This window comes from Rhinolophus hipposideros (genome assembly GCF_964194185.1).
Source record: "Rhinolophus hipposideros genome assembly, chromosome: 18".
Lineage (NCBI taxonomy): Eukaryota > Metazoa > Chordata > Mammalia > Chiroptera > Rhinolophidae > Rhinolophus > Rhinolophus hipposideros.
In genome coordinates this window covers 40497058-40509896 of record NC_138064.1, presented here as the reverse complement: position 1 = coordinate 40509896, position 12839 = coordinate 40497058, and the positions used below count along the sequence as shown (strand labels likewise).

Sequence of the window (12839 nt, the reverse complement as noted above, 5' to 3'; positions counted from 1 at the left end):
ATCAAATTTATGGTGATGGAAGGAGAACTGACTCTTGGTGGTGAACACACAATGTAATATATAGATGATCTATTACATAATCGTACACTTGAAACCTATGTAACTTTACTAATAATTATCACCCCAATACACTTTAATAATAATAAAAAAAGAACTTATTTATTTTTTTAGACCAGAACATTAATAACAGTTTGGAATAGGATATATACTATATGCTGTCTGTGGTTGAATTTTAATAGATAATATACTAAGATGACATCCATTTAAATAAGCTATGTTTTTTCTGAGGAAGAGCTGGTGGTAAATATGACTTCCATTTAAAGCAGATGTAGCTTGATAAGCATTTTTTTCATGAAACTCATTTCAACTGCAAATTTAATTGGTGTTTGAGTAAAATGAAAAACTTAGCATCTTTTCAACATTTTCTATGACTCCAATTTACTATATATTTTTTCAGATATTTTAATCTAGTCCTTATTAAACTTTTGCACTCGCAGAGCTTTTCCACCTGCTGATCCTAGGAGAAGCTGACATAGCTCCCGTGATGCTAAGCACATGGACACTCCTTTAGAATGACTTAATAGTCTAGGGTTTGGAAAGCATCAATTATGTTTTACATTCGAATGAAAATTAAACTCATTTATTTGCTCAGCTGTTCATGGAATATTGCATAAATTGGGTTTAAAACGCATGTGTTATTGATGTAACTGCCTTGCAATCTTCTGCAGTCAATAGGACTACAAATAAAACCGACTGTACTAAATGCGCTGCAACTAGATGTAATAGTCTACTGTCTTAAAAATAAAACCCTCTTTGAACTGGAAAAAAAAAATTCCACAGTGAGTAAAGTGAAAATCAACATATGACTGGCTTTTATACCTTTTGAATACTTTAAAACAAGGTATAGGTATGGAATTTTCAAGCATCTTAAAAGAGACTTTCATTTGTATAACTGGTTAACAATAGCTACCATTTCCTAGTAATTTTAAGTAAAACAAAACTTTAAAAATTTATAAAATGAATAAATTGAGGATCAATTGACTGTAACCAACTTGTTCATTATCACACAGTGAATATGATTCAAATACAGATTTATCATTATAATAATAATTGGAATTAGTTTTGTGTCTTAGTATTTTAACACCATTTTGAATATATAATGGCAAGTAAAAGTCATTTCTAGAGTCCTATACCACTGCCAATTTTATTTCATTTCTTATTACCTATTAAAAGTTTACTCTAATGTGGAAATTTTTATTACTGAGGAATATTTTTGTTTCTGTACTCTGATCGGGATTTGATTTCACCCAGAATAAAAGTATGTGGATGTAATTGAAACCACTGGAATGTTCTGTGATTATCCAGGGTGTTTTCTTAAAACCAACCTCAAGATGGCAATGAACATAGTACTGGCATTAATTCAGCATTTTATATGAGATTTGGTTATTCAGTCTAGCAAGGGCACATAATGAACATGGTCTCTTGGAGATGATATTATGGTAAACGTAACGGGTTGGTTGACATTAAATGTCTTTCTTTTTAAAAATCCAAGAGTATCAGATACTACCAGGACCCTAAATTTGTTCCTTGTCTATTTTCCTTGTCAAACTACAGTAATGCTCATGTTAATCCTTTTTAATTTTATGCTAAATGAAATGACTTGCCAGGCTCAAATAGAAATACAGCAACTGTAACATTTCTCTGCTTGTTGCACTGTATATAACAATTGCTTTAATGTGTTTTTTCTCCCACTGCAAAATTAAACAAAGTTTGACAGTGAAATATTCCAATTGCTACACCACAATATATGTATGAACTTTGCCTGATAGAATAGAATGTTGAAAGTAAATATTTCTCTAAACTCTGCCCAAATATGTTTTGTCTACTTGTACGTCAAAGAAATCATAATGACAATAATGCATAGCAAAGAATATGGGAGCAAACTAGAACATTTATCTATGGAATGTGATGTGTTCTAAGTTGCTAACAGTATTTTTACAAAATCACAAATTTATAAACAATTATTTTGATGTCAGCAAAATATTATTAATTTATACTTAATTGTTAGAGACTGATAAAGGGTCTTTCTCATGATATTTTAAAAATGATACAATGCCATTCAATAGTTATCATAGTTGTAATTCAGTTGTGTATTTTTCTCAAAACTGCAACATACTAACAAAATCTAATGGATATAAAATATTTCTTGCAAGATTGTTGGCTTCCAACTTCTCAAGATTTTGTTAAGTCACTTAAAATCAGTGTAAATTAGTATCTTCTTAAACTAAAATTTTTATTAATGTACTAAAGAACATAGTTAAGATGTGAAATGTGAATTTAAAATACCAGAGATATGGGTAACGGAAATTCATTAGAATATAGTTTTACTGAAAAATTATGCATGTTCTGATTTATAAAATCCCAGAAAATAATTAAATAATAAAAATTACCTTATTTTTAAAATGGCATGACATGACTTGATGCAATTCTACAAGATAAAACTTAATTGTACTCATAGATAATCAATTAAGTCCTTGGAATTATGAGAGAGCACATGTAAGCATCTGTAAGCTGCATAAGGTCAAGGATGAGGTTTATTATGTTTATCAGAACTTAGCATTTTGCCAGAACTATGTTAGGAAGAACATATTTGTTTACAGTCAAATTAATCAATACAAAAATTTAAATAATAAACAACTGAAAGGAAATATACAAATGACCATGATAAATCCCTAAGTGAGAGATTCTGGAAATACTTAAGAAATTCTTAAGTTAGCATAATATTTTAGTGTCTTCTGTAACTTCATTTGCAACAGTGGTGGCAGTATAAATTTCCAAATATATAGAATTGGTAAAATTTTTTTCTACTGGAGAGTAATATGGGATATAATCAGCAATATAACTTGTTGCTGTTCCCAGTTTGTTGTCCTCATACTCTAGCACCTCACATTATGCATGGTTTCCCTTGAAGACCTTAAACTCTTTAGTTTCATATATTTCATTTTTTCATCAATTCTGATTTATTCATTCATTTAATAAATGTTTGAGGAAAACATATTTTAGGTTCTGGGAGGCACAACAATGGACACAAGACAGCAATTTATTTATCTACCCTTTAGTGCACATAATTTGCTAAATCTAGGTGGACTCTATATTGCTAACACAGTCCATTTGGATAATTGTATTTTTGAATTTATAGGCTCAAGTATCAATGTGCAAATATTGAAATAGAACTTAGTGAACCACAGGGATAGTTATCACTCTATAGCAGGCATAAATAAAGGCCAAAGTACCTGATTGTAAAAATCATGATATAATTATAACAATTTTATTATTTTGAAGACTTAAAGAAAGTAGTTGAAAAGACTACTGGAAATGTGGCTTATTTTCAGTGTAGCTAAACTAGAAAAAATTACATTAATGGTACAGTTTTTATCACAGTCCCTAGCATTACCGTGGATGCTTTATGATGGGTACTAGTAGTACCTTTAATTCTCCTAGCCTCCTTCTGAAATAGGCTTATTCTCATTGTTTTACTGATGGGCATGCTCAAAGGGACTGTATATGTGTTCCTAAGAGAAGTGCCATGTAGATATCTGACTGAAGACCCTAAACTCTTTCCACTAGAACATCGTTTAGTGTTATTACAGGATGTCTATGTCATGATTTACCAGTTATTTGTTTCAGTGCTAATCGCAATTTTAGTTGAATGAATATACATTGGGAGCTTGCCATATTATACTTCATTTTCTCTTCAAAATAGTACTTAATAGTAAGCAAGAGCCCTACTGAGTTAATAAGATGGTCTGGAAATATGGGGCTAAGAAAAGCCTTAGGGAGACTTTGCTTACAATTAAAATATTTAATTAACTGAAAAATCTAATCCAGCTGCTTCATTTTATAGATAAAGTGTCTGAGACACTGGAACTAAGTGAGATAATGTTAAGTTGTGAGACTAGATCCAACATTTTCTCATTTTGTCCATAAAATTCTTCAAATTCCAGTTTCTTTATTTTACAGTCTCATATGTTTGCTCTATTGCTTTATCAAAAACTGAAGTAACACTTTTTATAGGCCTCTACTTCCCTGTCATATATCATAAATAATTCTTATCAAGGTGTGCTTCAATTCAAACTCTTTCTATTAAATTAGCTTTCCAAAAGGAACAACAGACATGTGGTGTGTTTATATTACTTGAGTTCTCCTCTCTCATGTCAACCTATCCTGCTGCCTTTACCCCAAATCTTACATAAATTTACCTGGGCCATCCATGATTCAGGACAAAGGAACATATATCTGAACATTTCTCAAATGTGTAGACTCAGAATCCATAACAAATTTGCCACCAGTGATATGAAAACCCCAAGCCTCTTTTTCTAACAAATGATTTCTTTAAGAAAATATAAAACAATTCATGAATAAGCTACAAAATGGTTGAAATGTCTTCATTCCCCTGTCATTCTGAATGTATTTATTTCTCTTAGTACATTCATGGAAGTTACCTATCATCCCACTTATACTCAAAATTGTGAAAGAGAAAGTTTTGACTAGTGGGGGAGTACGTGGAATTTGTTCATTGAGGTAACTTACATAAATAATATAAAGTGTAAATCATATATTTTATCACCGAGGAAACAAAATATGAGCCAAGATTATATTTCTTTACATTTTTAGATTTAACTAGCACTGAACATTTCAAGGTTTATTTTGACTAGTGTCTGGCTTTCTAATTGACAAGCTAATTAGAAGAGTATGCTAGACTACTTGTCCTTACCAAGTTTAGTGTGCAGCTGTCCTGGGGGAAAGACATACAAGTGAGCTTGTTGACACTTGAAATTAAGCAGCACTCACCCGAAAAACTGTCATTTCTTCCAGCAGAACTTCTTCTAAATCGTGCCAAGTCTCCTTAGGAATTGAAACTACTTTAAGAACTGTTCCAACATCTTTGAAAGAAAGTAGAGAAGAGCACAACTTAAACAGATCTGAACAGACTTTAGTGTTAATGAAAGGAATCAGTATTTGACCAGAAAGAACATTTTGACCTCAGTCTTCCTTTTAATGTATGTCTTTGTTACTGCATTAGTAATTTATTCAAATGCATTTCATGCAACTACATAAACTATAAACAGAGCCGTGGAATAAAAATAATTGAATTTTTAGAAATACAAGAAGCTTTGAAGATGAGTTTATCCTGAACTTACACAATTGAAAAATATGTAATGATCACTAGATTGGATTGATTATTTTTATTACTTTTAATCACAATTGTCGGATGTTTTAGGGAAAAAAAAAAAGATAGTACCAGTTTTGACATGACAGGTTTTTCCACTTTTGTTATGAAATCAGAGACTATGATTGAGATTTAATGCAGATGCAAAATGCAAGGAATGTTGTCAAGCAACAGAAAAAGAACAGGTAGTTAGAGCTTCAGAGCCTGGCTACTCATCCTCTTGTCTCCTGAAAGTCTTTAGTACTTGGAGGCCCCTAACTGCAGCTCAATGACCATTAAGTGATGAATGACAATAGCCTGATTTCTCAAAATAAACACCTTGGATTACTTATTACACTGTTTTTAATTTTTTTTTTCAATAATTGGTTAATCAGTTTTAGTTAACATATCGGTTAATCAATTTTAAAGTACTAAAGAAATTTAAAATTCAGAAGCATAAATCATAAAAACTGATAACTGAACACGTTTTGTAAATTTCAAGCATTGTTTATTCTAATCTTCACTGATAAAACAGACTGTTTTAATAAGAGTTGTCACTTTTACTCTAAGTTGGGTTAAGCAGATATTAATTTTCCAGTATTTACAGGCATGTTCCTATTCCTTAATAGAATGAAGAATAGGCCCTTATTAAATTAAAAAACAAAAACCAAAAAAAGAAGAAATTGACTCTTCAACATTGCAATTCTTCTACAGCTCATGAATTATTTTTAGCTTCAATTGGTTCATTTTAATCAAGTTTAGCAGGCTCATTATTTGAGAAGAAAATCTTGTTAGTAAAGAATAAGTTATACCAGAAAAATAATTCAAAGTATTCATCCCATGGATAACCATTTTCAGGGCATCGATATACGTTATGTGAGATCAAAAAGATTGCTAGTGTATCCCTTAAAAAGTTAAAAAACAAAACAAAACAAAACAAAACAAACATTTTTAGGAGGATTCTTCTATGTTGACAGGACATTAGGCTACTCATAACACCAAAGATTGAAGGTAAATTAGGTTAATCGACTCTGTGCCTCTGATGAATCTCCAGTATCCAAACATAACTTTATCTGTGCTCTAGATCCAGTTTTACTGAGTAGTATTTCAAACAATTTCACACAAATTGAATCAGATTACTCAACTAGGATCAATACACTATGATGTACTACTTAGTTAAAAGATAAAATTACTGTAATCAATTTACTTTGCTGACAGATGACCCTGGTCTGTGCTGACCGATAGCCATCCACATCATCAGATATTCAACATGCTCATGAAACTGGCTCCTTTAAGGGCCACTTGTGTCAAGAGGAATTAAAAACTCATGATTGGGTTTCTTTGGTCAGTCAGAAGCAAGCTTTTGTTGCACTGACAATGAGTGAGGGACTTCTCAACATTCTTAGGCCAGAGGTGAAGAAACAGGCAAGTGTGACATTAGTGAACAAACGTAACTATTCTGTAGAGATATCTATTATAATTTGACATTAAATAAACTAATATTTATTGAAGAGAAATCCTGTCATCTTATCCTTTCTAAAGACACTTATAACTAGAAGTTGATATTTGCAATTCATTGACTTTTATCAAACTGAGTCTCACTGGGATTTTTTTTATTTGATAGAGAAACTTTCTCACTCACAAAAAGAGACTGTAATGCATTGCTCAGAACCTCACATTATTACACCTGATAACATATTTCACAATTTTGTTATAAAACTTTAAGTCTTTAAAGCACTTGGTGCACAGTTGCCATTCCTCTGTAATTAATGCATTTTTTTTCTGTTTCTCACCAAGGGAAAATAAACGTTATTATACAAGGTTTCAGTGGAGCACTCACTCTGTTTCCCATTGATTTATGTCAGTTAACAATGCTAATGGAGTCTAGGAATTTATTACCTTGGAATCTGACCCTAAGTAGCAAGTTTCAAATTTGTAACTGGTACTTTCAAAATAATATTATTAAAGAGAGTAGGGGAAAAATAAAATAATATGTCAAAATAGCAATGGAATTCTTTCTGAAAATATACCTGCAAAAAGTTTGTTTCCAATCTTAGAATTAATAAAATATGTTGTTAAATTTCTATAGAAATGGATCTTAAATGTATGTAGTGATTCCTTCGGTTCTTTTTGTTATTTTTCTGATGAAGTGTGTGTGTGTGTGTGTGTGTGTGTGTGTGTGTGTGTGTGTGTGTGTGTGTTCTCATTGTATGTCAAAATACTGAACAAATTTTGTTGCCAAAATTTATTTGCTAGGAGATTTGCACTGTATGGTAATTTTAAAGTTAAGATAATTTTGCATAAATTTACTCAGAAACCTTAATTGACTACCTTAGGAATTGTAGGTATGGTTTGAGCAATACATCTTTTTCTAAAAAGCCACTGTCCAGAAAAGAGTTATGATTCAATTATAGACATCGATTGTTCACCTAATCATTAGCTTTACCTGGTTACATTTATCAACTCTTGATTGAAAAGAAAATTTAATTTAATATATGCCAACCTGCTTAAAAAGAACAGGTTATAATGGTAGAATGTTCAGGATTTTTGGTCATTTATTAGAGGTTAACTATACCTTGAGAGTGACTATAAAAACCTTCCTTCATATACTAAAAACCTTAGTATATGTAATCAGTTAAACTCAATGGTTTGGAAGAAAATTTAGAGCTGAAGTGAAAACATTTACCTGTTCCGATAAACATGACATCATATTGGCCATCCTCTGCATCCACTCGGTCCACTACAATCTGTGTAAACTGATAATTTACATCTGTTTTGATCATTATCGGGCGGTTATTTATAGGGAACACTGGATTATACATGGCTGGATGACTTCTTGCAAATGTTATGACATCATCGGGAAGGTCTTTTGTAGAGTCAAATCCACCAAATGTTTTGCTGGGACACTATTAAGATAAAGGGAAGAATATATTTTGATTAAAATATAATGAATAGGGTTATAAATTATGTAGTAATATATGACCTAAATGGTCTAGGGATCTAAAACTGTGATTCTTTTTTTTTAAAGTTAAGTAACTGATAAACTAAAAAAAAATAATGTTACTTAAATTAGTAGATGTAATATGTACTATATATTTTCTAAACATATCTTAAATCTCACTGCAGTTTAGCTATATCATCATCTCTTACTGAAAATTGCAAATGTATCTAACGGAGTCAGTACATGGATCTGATGCCTCTGTTACTAGCAACATCATATATTTTATATCATGAATGAATTGTTTGAAATGATTAATGGAATATGTTAAAACCACGTGTGGTTAATCATTAGATTAGAGAGACTCAATGATTTTCTTGGACATATTTGATTTGTATCTTACTGGCAGATGCTAAAAAACAAATGCTCTTTTCAAACTAACAGCCCATATAAACTATACTTCATTACTTTGTTTTTGACATAACCCTGAAAAATAAACTTACGGAAACTAGTATATATGATTAATAATTAAAGTAATTTTAGGGATAAGGAGAGGTGTTACTCAAAGTGCTTAACAACCTGTATGGCATAGAAACTGACCAATCAGAATGGATTACAGAAAACAGATGACGCCCATAGAGAGCCAGAAAGGGCATGCTGTCAAGGTATCGTCTTTGGGTATAAATGCTCCACATAAGGCAATAAGACAAAAATGAGAAAATTCAGATTTCACTGTTTCTTTTAATTCCATTTAATTATGTGGTACAAGCATTCAGAGTATATCTGAATCTCTCTTCCTTTTTGTCTTACACTTACGTGGTTTCTGCCACTTAATGTAACAGCTTTGGCACTGAAAGGAATATAGAGAGGTTCTTACAGGAGGCTTTGAAGGATAAATCAATTGTCTGCAATTACCTTGATATAGATCATTAATAATTCATGAGAGATAAAATAAGTAAATCTGTTTTGAAATAGGAAGAGTATTGATCTATTTATGAATATATGCATTATATGTGTATATATTATATATACACACACACACTAATACTACAAGAGATTTAAGGAATTACTTTTTGTTTAAGTAAATTATAAAATTGCTTATTTAATGTTGTAGGACTATAAAAAAACTATATAAATTCCTAGAAGAAACAATAAAACATATTTTGTGGCATTTAAATTTTTTTTTTTGCTTTTTTACTGCCATTTAAATATAGCTTGCAAAAATTTAGATATCTGTAATTAAAAGCTAAAGTAAGGAATTAATTTATTTTTGATTTTATCCTATAATTTGTCTCATTCCCTCGCCTTATTAGCCTTTTGTTTTTATACCTAGTACTACTTAGCTGTAAGTTTTTCTTTAAAAGAAAGAAAGTGCCATTCTACTGACACATTGTTTGAAGGTCACTGATATATTTTTTCCAGTAGTTTTGGAATGACATATCCTCAACTACCACCTTTTGGGATTAATGAACTCATCCAAGTAAATTTCATTCATTGTGTTAGGTGTTAGGTCCTTCTGGCAGCTCTTCCCTAATTCCTAGATTAGGCAATACTTTCTGTTTTCTGTCTCTAGGACTTCATGCATATTGCTCACTTAATTTCCCATGGGAAAAGAACTTCCTATGAATACTGGGCGAGAACACAGCCTCTAGAACCAAGCTGCCTGGACTGAATCCTGGCTCCTCTCCTTGCCAAGGAGTTTTCATCTGTGAAGTAGGAACAATAACTGGGCTGTTGCATATTATATACCAGGGGGTACCAAAAATGTATATATGTGATTTGTATTTATCTATTGTCATTGGTATATATTGAGTGTTACAATTTTAACACAGTTTTTTTCTTTCTTAAAATGTGTATATATTTTTTTGCACTCTGTGTGTGTGTATCTACATCATATACATACATACATACATATATACATATATATACATACGTACACATATATGTGTATATATACACATATATGTGTGTGTATATATATATATATATATATATATATATATATATATAATCTCTTAGAACAGGGTCTGGTACATGATAATTTCTAATTACTATTGTCAATTTCAAATGTATTTTACACATCTTCAGATCACAGACTTGGCAATTCCAAATAGTAGCACAATATCTAGTACACTGAAGGAATTCCACCAAGTTTGTTGAGATGAAGCTAGAAAGAGTCAGTTTATATTTAGAATACAGTGGCATTAATTAGCCATAGAGATACAAACAAACATAGGCATATAAAACAGTCCACCAACAAAATAAAAAACATTATGAAATGGAGTATCTTGTGCTTTTTATAAAACCCATTGGACTTTGTATAATCAATAAATATTCCATCTTGTTCATTTGTTCTTCTGAAAGCCTATTTAGGTATTTGTAAAATTTTCAATTTGCTCATTAAAAACTTTAGAAATACAGAAAAAAACAAGAATATTAAAAGAATATACCTAACAAAATCATAGAAAACATAATTTACTTGAATTTAACAGAATATAAAACTTACATGAAAGTAATGGTTAGATTTCAAATACAAGTTTTTTCATTATATTAAATTATTTCCTTAAAGATTGTTAGGATTCAAAAAAATGTTTGAAGTGGATGGTTCTATCCAAATATTGTATTGTATTACATCTAATATCATATTTGTGGCGACTTCACTCATTTTCTACACTATTGGAGTCTTTTCTTTTTTTCTTCCTTCTTTAAATTGCAGATTCAAAGCTGGTTTTATTTTGAATTCTGTCTTTTTTTTGTGTGTGTGTGCCTGAGTGTGCCCTAGGATTGCTGGAGGGAAAAGGGAGAGGTTGGTGGTACATAGTAGATGGTATGAAATATTGTATCTGGGCCCTGCTCACTCTATGAGATTTTTCACATATCTTCTTTACCTACTTCAGGGCTGTGTCCCATTCCCACGCGAAGATGATATCAATTAAACAAAATGTTTTCCTCCTGTTTAATGTGCACTCCTTGAGCCTTCTCTATGATCAGAGAAAACATGTCCTGGTGTGCCCTAAAAGTTTCAACTCACCATGAAGGCCATTTTCACTATATCCCATTTTGAAAAGAAAATAAATAAGGCTACCCATTCAATTTCTAGTTCTCAAAAATTATGGGTATTCATAACAGGAAGCCCTGAACTTAAATACTGATGTTTATAAAGAACACGTGTTTAAATGTGGAATTCCATGGTGCCACAGAAAATACTTGCCTTGCTTTCATTTATAGTCTTGGAATCTTTGTTTTACATTATCTGTATTTAATATGTTTATAGTTGTTTTTTTTTTTTAACCTTCAGCAGGAATTTGTTCATTTTATATTTTAAACCCCTCGGCCACTTACCGTTCCTGGTCGTGGGTAGGGGACTCTTCCTTGGTAAGGCACCCACTGGTAGTTAGGACCATCTCTATGAGCATATGGACCAAGGAACACCCTTCTCACGTCACTCATGCTGTACATACACACGGCGGACCCCTTGAAGATGTTACTAAACAAGAGACAGAAAAGAAAAACAGATTTTCATCTTTACACAATGGCAAGAGAACTGTTGATACTAAGTTCTTTAATTTCAGATATCAATTATCGAAATTGAGCATAAATTCATAGCCATCTCAAATAGTGTTTGAGACTTTTTTTTAATCACATATATATTTTAACAATACACAAGAGAACCAATTATGATTCTCAACAATAGAAGGCATGGATGAAACCATCTTTATTATTTATAGAAAATATACATTCATATCATAATAAACTGATAAAACATATATACATGTGTACATATATACATATATGTGTGTATATGTATACATATGATTATAATATATATGATCTTTTAAAAATCAATGTTTAATTTTTTATCAAATAGTCATACAAATATAAACTTTGGTAATATGTTAAGCCTCAAAAATGATTAACAAAACCAGAGAACTTTTCAACAAGCAAGAATGTTTAAGAACTCATTTTATAAGCTGAAACTGATGCATAAAATGAAAAGTCAATGTCATGTAGTATGTTACATTATACTACTTTTAACTTCCGAAACACCATAAATAGTAGGTCAAGTAAATTGTGTAAAGACATTTAAAATCATCTCCTCTCGACACAGAAAGTCATTTTAAGTTAGTGGCTATTACACCCTAGTCAGAGTGGGTATTATAGCATTATCCTCTGCATTTGCTTGACAAAAATCAGGTAGTTGAAGCAAACTGGAAGTTTGCCATGAACTGCGACTACTTTCCATTTTATTTTGCTTTATATCTGCAGCTTGAGGGATACATTTATATAGGAATATAAAACAGTTGTGTACATTTTATTTATTTTTTTATTTATTTATTTATTTTTATTTTTATTTTTTTTTAGTTTCAGGTGTACAAGACAAGGTAATACTTAGACGCCCACCATCTACATCCCTCACACTGTGAACCCCCCTCCTAGTTGTGTACATTTTAAACGTGTTGTGTACAAATTTTAGTTGTGTACACAGTTGTGTACATTTTAAATGTGTACATTTAAAATATAGAATGCTTATCTTTTAACCAATCTTTACACATAGCAAATTACATATAAATCAGACCAAATGAAAGACATATGTTCATAAGAGTTTATTATTAGAAACTTCTGTATATAGATAATGTCTAGTAGAGTGCAAGCTTCATGAGAGAAGGAACCATACCGGGCTCTTTTTTGTAA

General features: G+C 31.1%; 1 protein-coding gene across 1 annotated transcript in view; it reads right to left on the bottom strand.

Annotated features, from left to right (window-relative positions):
- Positions 1 to 12839, bottom strand: part of SEMA3A (semaphorin 3A) — a 225618-nt gene that overhangs the window by 27759 nt on the left and 185020 nt on the right. The window contains exons 10-12 of the mRNA XM_081079478.1: positions 11490 to 11634; positions 7896 to 8115; positions 4852 to 4943 (exon numbers count right to left, since the gene is read on the bottom strand). Coding sequence (XP_080935604.1) covers positions 4852 to 4943; positions 7896 to 8115; positions 11490 to 11634 — 457 coding nt within the window. The remainder of the gene's footprint in view (positions 1 to 4851; positions 4944 to 7895; positions 8116 to 11489; positions 11635 to 12839) is intronic.